General features: G+C 62.8%; 1 protein-coding gene across 1 annotated transcript in view; it reads right to left on the bottom strand.

Annotated features, from left to right (window-relative positions):
* TSPOAP1 (TSPO associated protein 1) overlaps positions 1-9644 on the bottom strand; it is a 16903-nt gene extending 7259 nt beyond the window's left edge. Inside the window, exons 1-13 of the mRNA XM_081805974.1 lie at positions 8428-9644; positions 7533-7640; positions 7119-7247; positions 6353-6532; positions 5639-5824; positions 4349-4426; positions 4179-4262; positions 3873-3962; positions 3568-3690; positions 3212-3316; positions 1769-1819; positions 1337-1357; positions 207-524 (exon numbers count right to left, since the gene is read on the bottom strand). Coding sequence (XP_081662100.1) covers positions 207-524; positions 1337-1357; positions 1769-1819; positions 3212-3316; positions 3568-3690; positions 3873-3962; positions 4179-4262; positions 4349-4426; positions 5639-5824; positions 6353-6532; positions 7119-7247; positions 7533-7640; positions 8428-8757 — 1803 coding nt within the window. The 5' untranslated portion in view covers positions 8758-9644. The remainder of the gene's footprint in view (positions 1-206; positions 525-1336; positions 1358-1768; positions 1820-3211; positions 3317-3567; positions 3691-3872; positions 3963-4178; positions 4263-4348; positions 4427-5638; positions 5825-6352; positions 6533-7118; positions 7248-7532; positions 7641-8427) is intronic.
* Between the last annotated feature and the right edge of the window lie 822 nt (positions 9645-10466).

The following is a 10466-nucleotide window of genomic DNA, read 5'->3' on the forward strand; positions in this document are numbered from 1 at the left end:
GGATCTGACTGATGCCTGGCCCAGCTCTTCACAAGCCCATCCCGTCAGCTGCTGGGTCCTAGGGCCCAGCGCCTAGCCATGACCACACAGTCTTGCTGGAGGAGAGGAGCAGTGGCCGAGACGCCTGGCCAGACTCCAGGAGAGCCACTCCTGTGAGCTCATTTCTCCCCTGTCAGAGCCTCGTTCCAGCCACGCCTGGCTCTAACTTGCTGTGTGACTTCGGGTGAGCTGCTAGCCTTCTCTGACTCGGAACGCTCTGCTCTATACAAAAGCTCCAGGCCTGGGGATTCCAGACTAATGTCACTGGGGTCCACCTTACCTTTGGGGCCGGATCCCCGGCAGGGCTGGGGAGTAGAGCAGCAGCAGGGGGGTGGGGGGTGGTCCCCAAGGGTACTGTAGCCCAGGGCAGAGGTGAGTAGATCCAAGGGGCCAGGGTGCAGGCGGAAGGCCTGGAGCTCCTGTGCCAGGAGGCTGAAGCGTTCTGTTTGGGTGCGGCACTGCTCCTCCAGCTCTCGAACCCGGACCTGGGCCAAGACCTCCCCTGAGCCACCAGGCCCAGCAAAGCTGCCTGGTCCCATCCTGTGCCATGTCCACACGGGAGGAGCCCAGAGCAGGCCTCAGCTCATATCCGCCCAGCCCCAGGCCCAGGCACCAGCCCTCAGCCTCGCTGCCCCACTGCCTTAATAGTGTCTGAGCGGGGGGTGAAGTACCAGGGCTGTGGGGGGCCCGCCTCCCACTCAGCACAGCCTCACACCCCAGGCAGTGGCACTTCCTGCTTCCAGCTGCTTCTAGGCCAAAAGGCATGGCGCCCACTCCCAGCTCCACTTCCGGTCCCTCCTCAGGAGTCTCCTCGGCTCTGCTGCTTGTCACCCTCCCACAGTCAGTGACCCAAATCCCTACCCTCAAGAGAGATCCCACACAGGAGCTAGGGACATCTTTGTGGCAGGAAGGAGCCAACGCTCAAAGAATTTTTTCTCAGGTTTCAGGAGAGTCCCAACATCTGGGGCCTCTCCCCTGGCCAAGATCAAGAGGATCCTGGGTTAGACTGGTGATGAACTTCCTCATGGTCTGAGTGGCTAGGTTTTAGAGGAGGGACGGCCCCGTGTCTGCCAGGCACTGTGGCAGGTCTGGGTCGAGGAGGTGGCCCACATGTCCTGCAGGAATCCCAGCCCATCTACACGTTCTTGGGTCTCTGCTACCAGTCACACCCTCCTCTGTTGGACATGAGAGCTGGGGCCACTTGGACCTGAGGAAGGAGACGCAGCTCAGCCAGCCTGGAGAGGTGGAGGGGAGGGGACAGCCCAGGGAGGTGGGGGGCGGGGGCGGGGGGCTGTACCTGCATGGAATCCAGGGTCGACTGTGGCAGGAAAGGAAAGCACAGAGAACAGGTTAGAACCGCTCACCCTGCAGGTCATTGCACAGAAAGGGAGGGAGGGAGAAAGGGCCCAAGTGGACACTACCTGGTTGGCTCCCTGGACTGACTGGGCAGTTCCTAAACGGAAGGATATTTCAGGGTGAAGGCGGCCTCTGGGGGTGGGTGGCAGTGGGGGAGACTGCTGCCACCAGACCCAGGAGCCCCTGCCCAGTGGTGCCCTTGCCTGAGAAGTAGGCCAATGGTGGAGGGGATTCCCTAGGCTCTGGAGCATTTAAAGGCCCTTCCTGCAACCCCACAGCCCCCATACCCACAGAGTCCATTCCAGCTCTCTCTGAACTTCCCTGCCTTCCCCCGCAAACTGGTGCTGCCACTGGTCACCTGCAGGGACCCTACCTCCAGCAGCTGCACGGCCCCTTCATGTTCCCTCTTGGCTTCTGCCTGGGCCTACAGGGAAGAGGAAGCAAAATGTTGGAGGGAAAGGATGAGGACCAGGGGAGGGGATAGAGGGAGACGGATAGAGGAGGGGCAGCAGGGGCAAAGGGAGGGAAGAAAAGAGGGGAAGGGGGGGAGAAGAAGAGGAAAGGGGAGCTGGGAAGGGGGAGGCTGAGGGTTCTCCTCCCCGCCCTCCCAAATTCCCACCCCAGAACCATACCTCAGGTCAGAAGATCACGGTGTCAAGGAGAAGCAGGGCTGATACTGCTGCTCTCTTTCTGGGACATCCACCCTCTGGGTTTCCCTCCTACCTCTTGGGACGCTCCTTCTCAGCCTCCTTCACCTGCTCCCTGCCTTTTATCTTTTTTAAATGTTAGGGTGTCATAGGGCACAGGGCTGGGCCCACTTTACACTCTTCACTCTCTCCCAAGGGGTCCCATCTAGTCACATGACTGGACACATTGATGACTCCGAAATCTCCATGATCAACTTCCCCATGATTCCAGACCCGCAGATCCAACTGTCTATGGACATGTCCACTTGTATGTTTAACACACAACCCAAACTCAACCAAAATCGAACTCAGGACTCGGGACTCCCTAACTCTCACGTCTGTTGCCCCTTCATCTTTCACCTCCTCAGGGCTGTCCCTCAGGGTGGACTGAAAGGAGCAGAAGCTCTACTAGAATCCTATGGAGCCTTGTCAATTCTGTCTCCAAAATATATTTCAAATCTTCCCCCTTTCCACCTGCCCTGCCTGCACCCTAGTTCAGGTGGACATCATCTCCTGCAGCAGCCCCAACACCTGACCGACCACCTGCCTCCTCGCCCACCCCCCCCGCCAGCCCCTCACTCCATAGTGCTGCTCAAGCGATCTTCTAGTATGACAAATCAGATCATGCTATCTCCCTGCTTGGGACCTTCCAACAGCTCAGAGAACAAAATATCCAAACTCTTCTTTAAGGCCTGACAAGATCTGGCTCTTGCCTAATTCCTGTGGTTGTATTCTAGCCACATTGGTCTGGACCCCACACTCTTTCCTGCCACAGGGCATTTGCACTTAGATTTTCCCACCTGGAGCGCTCTTCAGCGGGCTCCTTCTCACCCTTAAGGTATTAGAGGCCTTCCCTACCGGCCTCTCTAAAGTGGCCCATGGCCCCATCCCAGTCACTCTGTCACATCACCCTGTTCACGTCCCCCGCTGGGCCCATCAGTGACCAGGGTCGTCTCACTCGAGCATCTGCTTATTTGCTGCTTGGTCTGGGAACTGTTCTTTCCCCACCACTGTCCCCCAGTGCCTGGCACAGAACCTGGTACTCAGCGGGTGCTCAGGAAAAGCTCATGGGGCGAGTGGATGACCGAGGGCTCCGGCGGCCTACCACCCTTCCCTCCCCCGGCCCCCACCTGCTGCAGCCTCCGGACCTCCTCCTGCTTCTCCTGCAGGCTGAGCCGGGCCTGCTCATGCTCCACCTCCAGCTGCTGCCTCCGCTGGGCCACCTCCCGCATGTGCTAAAACACAAGACCCTGGGTCAAGGCCAGGGCCCCCCACCACCGTTTCTGTAGCTCTAAGGTGAGCGAGCCTCAGACCCTATGGGTTCCAGATACCCTCTGTTAAAAAGGAAACTGAGGCCAGAGAAGCATAGGGGTTGGCGGCACCGGGACTGGACCTCAGACCCCAGTGCCCCACATAGGACACATTCTACCACTTTCTCCTTGTGCCAGGGACCAAGACCCTCCCGCCACGTCCATAGTCTCCTCACCTTCAGCACCTGCTCCAGGCTCTCCAGCTTGCTCTGCAGGCCCTGGCTCTTGCGAAGGGCCGAGTCCCTCTCCTGCGTCACCCCCAGGAGCTGGCCCCTCAGCTCTGCATTCTCCCACTCCACCTGGACAGGGGGGAGGGGCAGGGAGCTAGGTGTGTCCGCCTTGTCCCCGCAGCTCCCTGGCCAGGGGAGCAGAACCCTTCACACTCTAGCCCAGTGCAGGGGGTGGAGAAGACAGCCCCGTGCCCAGGGCCCAGGGCTCCAGCAGAAGCCCAGGCCCCACAGCACATGCACAGAGTGGCTACCTGCTCCTTTTCTGTGGCTCTCCCACTGAGCCGAGAGTTCTCCTCCACGAGGCGGGCATTCTCATTCTGGGCTTCTCTCAGCTGCAGTTCCTGAGAAACCAGGGGAGCTCTGGGGAGGGGGCCCAGCACCCCCACGCCTCCTCTCCCCACACAGAGGACCTGGCCCTCCCAGACAAGGCCTTCCTCCCCCAACCTGGACCCTGTGCCAGGCAGGGCAGGAGAGCCCCGAAGGATACGAGGGGTGAGAGCAGAGCTGAGAGGGAGCCCACCACCTGGCTGGCCCTGGGGAGACCCTGGGGAGCTCACCAGCTCTTCACATCGCCTCTGCTTTTTCCGGGCTTCCTGTTCCAGGCTCTCACATTTCTTTCGCTTCTTGCTGAGCTCTGACTCCTGTGGGGTCAGAACCAAGGGCTCCTCATGTGGGAAGGCAGACCTGCCCATAGCTGGTCGCCTCCAGCCCTTGACCTGGGACTTACCAGCTGCTGCACTCTCTGCTGTCTCTCGGGCTCCCCTAGGACCACGGGTGGGTTCTCCACGTCCTCCTGGGCCGTGGCCTGGAAATGCCCAGGGATGGGGGCTGGCACCTGAGAATAGGGCCCCCGGGGCAGCCTGCCCCCCTGCCCGGCCTGTCTGTGGCAGGCTCCCACCCCAACTCGCAGTCAGCAAAGCCATCCCTGCCCAAAAAGGGAGGGAGGGAGGGGGCCTGCTGCCTGCACACATCTCCCGCTGATGTGGAAGCGCAGAGGCCGCACCCCTGTGTCCTCCAGACATACTGCTGTGAGATCCTGAGACCCATGAGTGCCCTGGGAGATGTGTCCCTTATCCAGGCCAAAGCTTTCCCTTTTTAGCTTCCAACAGCAGCCCTGCTCTGCACTCAATAACCGTCCTGGGTGTCCTTCAGTGACTAGCAGAGAGCTAGGAGACCGCCTGGGCCCCCGGGGATGTGGTGCTCCCAGAGCTCGGAATTCTGGATCATCCACACCGGGGCTTTGCCTAGAGCACTGCAAGCCTGGCCAGACCCTCGTCCTAGTTTCCCGCAAGCCCACCCTGTCGCACTTGAGATTTATCTATGCAAACTCCAGGGGAGGGCAGCTCTTGATGGGAGGTGCATCTCCCTCCCTGGGCCAGGCAGAGGAGCAAAATCTGAGCGAGGAGCACCCCCACGCACGGAGGCCTTGGTCGCTATGGAGCCCCTTCTCCCACCCCTCTTCCCAGAAAGAGGTGAACCTAGGGGCCGCCCAAGTAGAGAGGATGGAGAGGAGCCAGACCTCTAAGCTCTGCGGGTCCGGAGTAGGGTCCCAAGCTCTTGCGACAGCGGCTGCCTAAGCCCAGCGCCCAACGAGGGTCGCCCGTACCTGGAGCCGAGGCGGACGCACCGCCGCCCCCGGGGGGCCGGGGCCGGGCCTGGCGGACCAGGCGGGCGCTGAAGGGGGCGTCCCCGAGCTAGGGCGGCGGCGGGAGGCGGCGGCGCGGGCTGGGCCCCGGGCGGCTGCCAGGGCAACCGGGGATTTGCGGCCGGGCCGTACCACTGGCGGCGCGGCAGGGGCGGCGGGGCGCAGGCCTGCGGAGGGCGCACCCCGAACGGCCGGGGTCGGCGCAGCGCAGGTACGGCTGGCCCTCCCCTCCGGGGTCGGAGAAGCTCCCGGGCCCTCGGAGAGCGCACGCCACCGGCGGGTCTTCGGGGCTCTGAGCGTCGGGTAGGGGGAGAGCCCGGAGCCGCCCCCACCCCCAGACGCCCACACGCCTGCCCCCGCGCCGGCGCTCACCTCTCCCGGGGCCCCGGGGGCGGGCGCCCCTACTCTGGCCGGGGCCGCGGGGCCCGGGGGCCGAGGCGGCGCCGACGGCTCCTGCTGGTTGCGCAGGGCGATCTGCCTCTGCAGCCGCAGCACCTCCCGCTGGGACTCGCGCAGCAGCCGGTCGAAGTCCCGCACGTGGAGCCACTGGGGGCCCTCCTGAGGTTGGGGGGAACAGGGAGGAGGAGAGTCAGGCCTAGCCGCAGCCCGCTCTCCACCTCGCTAGAGGAGCTGCGACGCGCGCGAACGTGCAGACCCTCGCCTACATCCATGCTTGGTCCTAGGTGCACGCGTATGCGGCCACATGCTTCCGCGAGCCCGTGTGCGGTCACGGTGACTCATTTACTGGGCGCTCACGGTGTGCCCGGCACTGTGCTAAGTGCCTTGTGAACATCACTTCACACAAGTGTGAGGTATGTGTGGCTTCATCCAGCCAGACCCGCTGGCATACAGCCCGAAGCCTGGAGCACAGAAATTCCCAGGTCTGAGACTCGTGGCCCCGCCCCCTTCAGTTCAGGCTCCTTCTCCCAGCTCGCACCTGGGCCGTTGCCAGGGGAACCTACTCCCCAGCCCCTTCCACCTTCCCGCTTCATTTGCATCTCATCAACATCTCGTACACATCCCACAAGCCAGGCAGGCGGCCCCCCGTGTAGGGCTGATCAGGAAGGGGTGACCAGGGCCTCGCACCTTGCCAGCCAGGGTGAGCCTGGCCTGCAGCTCCCTGCATTCCCGCTGCAAGGCAGCGATCTGCTTGTCCTTAGCGAGCAGGGCGCTGGCTGTCTCATTGAGGTCTCGGGCTCGCTGATGGGCCAGGGCCTTCCGGCACAGCTCCAAGCTGGCCCCAGGTCGGGGCACAGGGGCGCTCACCTGGCCAGAGGAGGGGTAAGGCCAACGATCATCTGAGGGCTGGGGCACTTCTCCCACTCCTCAGCTCCTCTCAACGGAGGGGTTAGGATGAAAACCTGGAAGTTTTGCCTCCTGCTTCCACCCCGTATTGGGGGCTTTAGGGGACCGCTAGCCTCACTTGACTCCATCCCCGCAAATCCTCAGACAGGACTGAGGGGGTTAACTCCACATCCTAGTTTAGGCCCAAAGGATGCTGCTAATTCAGGGCTGCCTCTGTCGTGGGTCTTCATCCCTGCCCCCACCAGCTCTGCACCCAGAGATGAGCTCAGCGGGAGGCGTCAGCCAGCACCAGCACGTGGTAATCCAGAAACCTGCTCCCTGCCTGTTCAGGAACTCCCCGCCCAGCCCTGCCCTCCCTCCGGTAACTCCAGAAACCCTCCGCCTCCTAGCCCAGCCGGCATTTGCCCTGCCTAGCCCTTGGCCCCTGGCTTCCTGCTCCCCTGGGTGCTAGGAGTCCACGCCTCCTCAGCCCCACTCCCTCGGACCCGTCCTGGCTCCCCTCTCTCCCTGGTCACCCCGCCTCCATCCGGCAGCCTCCCGTCCTCACCACCTTCAGGTTAGTCTCCTGCAGCTTCCGGGCCCTCTCCTCCAGGCGCTTGGCAATGACCGCCAGCTGGGCATTCTTCCGCTTCAGCCTCCGCACCTTCTCCTCTGTCTCAGGGAAGCTGCTCTTCCTCTGACAAGGGGTCAGCCAGAATTGGGGCATGTGGGGAGCGTCCCACGGACCCAATCCTAACCGTCCAGGACGTGGGTTAGAGCCCTGGGCTCACAGTGGGGTCCTTGGCAACTCTAGATAGGGGTTCACCCTCTCCGGGTCTTGGGGTCATATCACCTCCATGTAGCCCCCACTTGGAGGCATAGTTTATGGGATGAGGAGGACACTGAGGCAGAGGGCTGGGGTGTCTGAGTCTGCCTCCCCCCAGCTCCAACGGGGACTCGGGACTTGCTTTCCAAGCCTCACCAGCATCTGATTTTCCTCCTTAAGCATGGCACAGCGCTGCTGCAGCTCCCCCAGGGCCCTCAGCAGCTCCGGATTGGGCCTGTCCCCGCAGCCCATGTTCAGCTTGCCCTGGCATGGCAAAGGACAGGGTGCCGCACCTCAGGAACACACCCTCCCTAGTCAAAGCCCCCCATATGGAAGCAGCCTGCCCGCCAACGGTCTAGAGAGACATGGAGACGAGAAGGTTCTCCCCCAAGTCCCAGGCCTTCCGAGATGAGCATAGGAGGCCCAGAAGGGGCCCACACCGGCCTCCTCCAGTCCTGGGACCCTCTCTGCTAGTCCCCAATTCTGTCCGTCTCTGCCCATCTCTTCCTGGGAAATGCCAGCCAGAGCTCCCAGCCCCACCCCTCCAGGCTCCTTATGGGCCCTGTGTCCCCTTCCTTCCCCCAAAGCCCTGGTCCTTCCATCTTCTATACGAGGCTGCTCACATCTACCCCAAACCTTGTCCTACATGGCTCAGCCCAGCACTGAGCCCCCTCCTCTGAACTCTGATTCCATCACACACCTCCACGACCCCCACCACCCCCACCCCCCGGATCCTCCAGCACCCAAGGACAGAGACTCTTGGAGGAGGAGACACAGACAGACAGACCATCAGAGAGAGACACACAGAGGGAAGGGGTAGGGGCAGGGCCAGATGTGGCAGACAGGCAGAGAGTCAGAAGGCCAGACATACGGCAAAAAATGGAGCCCCTGAGATTCCTGCCCAGAGTGGGCATGGCACACAGTCACAGAGAAGGAGCCCCTGACAGAGACAGGCCAGGAGAAGAGACGCGGGCCGTGGGGTTGCATATCGTGCCCAGGCTGGAGGGCATCATGAGAGCCCCCCCCCCCACGTAGACCCCAGCTCCCTTACCTTAGGGAGAGCCTCCACCTCCTCGTCCTCCAGCCTCGGGCAGCTGGGTCTGGAGCTCGCTGCTTGGTGCCTCAGGCCGGGCAGCCCAGTTTTGGTTCCTTCGGTGTCAATGCCCCCCATAGCCCCGGGGCTCTGGGCTCCCTCAGGCTCAGAGCTCTCCTCGGGCCTCAGCCCTGCACCCTGCAGAGCTGCTGGAGTATCAGCGATGCTTGGGCTTGCGCCTCCAGGTTTGCGCCCCTGGCCCGGAGTCCAGCTCTGCCAGGCGGGCAGGGCCCATGGCTCCATGGCTCTGGGGTCCCCCAGCCGTGGGAGGGGTGTCAGTTGCTCCATGATACTGCCAAGGGGCCCCAGGACCCGGGCCGGGGGACATGACCCAGCCAAGCGGAGGGGCTGGCGAGGGTCATGCCGGGCCAGACCCTCTCCTCCCTGAGCTCTTAGCTTCACCGAGGCTCCATCCGAGGTTGGCCCTTCTTCCTCACCCACAAAGGAGGCTGCGGGAGTCGGAGCTGCCAGAGCCGAAGCTGGGGGTATGCGGGCTATGTTTGCTCGTGGCTGTGTGTGTGCGCGGGTGTGTGGACGCGCGAGGGTGTCCCCGCGGGGGCAGGGCGGATGGCAGAGGCCACGACCAGTAGCGCCCGGGTGAGGGTCGGCGCGTGTCTCCAGCTCCGTGCGTCCCAGGCAGCGCTGCCTCGCGTGTGTTTGGAGGACGGATGCCCCCACTCGTGCGTGTTGGGGGTAGTGGTTCTGCGTGTCACTGTGCCTGTGTCGGAGTTACCGGTTGTTTCTCTGTGGGGGGGGAGGGGTGTCCGTGTTGCAGGGCTGTGGCAGCGTGTGATGCTGTCACTGGTTGTATCCGAGCCGCTCCGCGTTGTGCAGCTCTGTGCCTCGGTGTCATCGCATGTCCGTCAGCGTCTGCGAGTCTGGCCATCCATCACGACCCTCGGCCTGGCTGGGGCGTGCAGGAGCTGCTGGGGGTGATCCTCAACCGTCCGCTGGGGTCCTTTATCTCCTGCCCCCTCTCTGCTGCTGCTTGCTGCTTTCCCGCTCGCTGGGCGGTCGGCTGGTCCTAAGGAGGCCTGGGTCGGTGGGCCGCTTGCCTCATAGTCTCTGTCCCTGCTGGCCTCAGCTCTGGGGACTGCAAGGGGTCCCCTACGGTCCAGGAGCCCCGAGATGGTGGGCGCAGAGGAGGGCTGAGCCTCAGAATGGGGGGGGGTGCGAGCAGGGGAGAGCCAGCCCTCCCCTCCCCCTCTTCTCCCGCCCACCAATAGGAAGTCGGCTGCTGGTTTCCATGGTGATGGCGCTGGACTGGTGGGCTGGACCAGCAGGCAGGGTCGGGACAGAGGAAAGAGCTGCTTCCTCACGGGATCCCAGCCCGGTACCCCCGACATGCAGCCTCCCACCCCTCGTCCCCACACGCCCCTGCACCTTCCTTGTACAGAGGCGAGTGGGCTGCAGATGGTCCTCCCCACATCGGCCCCAGCCCGAGACCAGTAAAGACAGGGACAGGAGGTGGTAAGACAGACAGAGCCAGCCATGGAAAAGGATAGGTATAGAAAAGATGGGATTTGAGATGAAACAAAGAGAGAGACAGAGAAATCAAAAGAATGAGAACAGGAAGACAGAAACAGAGACAGAGGTAGAAATTGGAATTGCTTCGGCTTCCTCCTGGCAGACTTCATTCTGGGGGCAACCTGGCCCTCTTGGGCCAGCCGGGGAGACCACATGGCCTGTTGGGCTGGCTTTGCCCTGAACTGCAAGGAAGTTCATCTTCTGTCTAGCCTCAGGCCTTTGTGCTATGGGAAGATGGCTTTTGGGGACAAGGACATGGGAACTCCCCTACCCATGAGTTGACCTGTATGTGGGGGCAGGGACCTAGATGGAGTCCCAGAGACAGGCGTGTTGGGAGGGGTCTCGGGGAGGCAGTCCCTGTCCCCTCCTAACCCGGGACTAAGTCCATCTGCGCACAAGCCAGTCTCCGCCAAGGTTGGGGGCCCTCGTGTGGCGCCCTGGGGAACAGCAACCGCGCCTCTGCGCCCCGG

The sequence above is a fragment of the Leptonychotes weddellii genome, chromosome 15, assembly GCF_054177405.1.
Source record: "Leptonychotes weddellii isolate Sample4059 chromosome 15, ASM5417740v2, whole genome shotgun sequence".
NCBI classification, from domain to species: domain Eukaryota; kingdom Metazoa; phylum Chordata; class Mammalia; order Carnivora; family Phocidae; genus Leptonychotes; species Leptonychotes weddellii.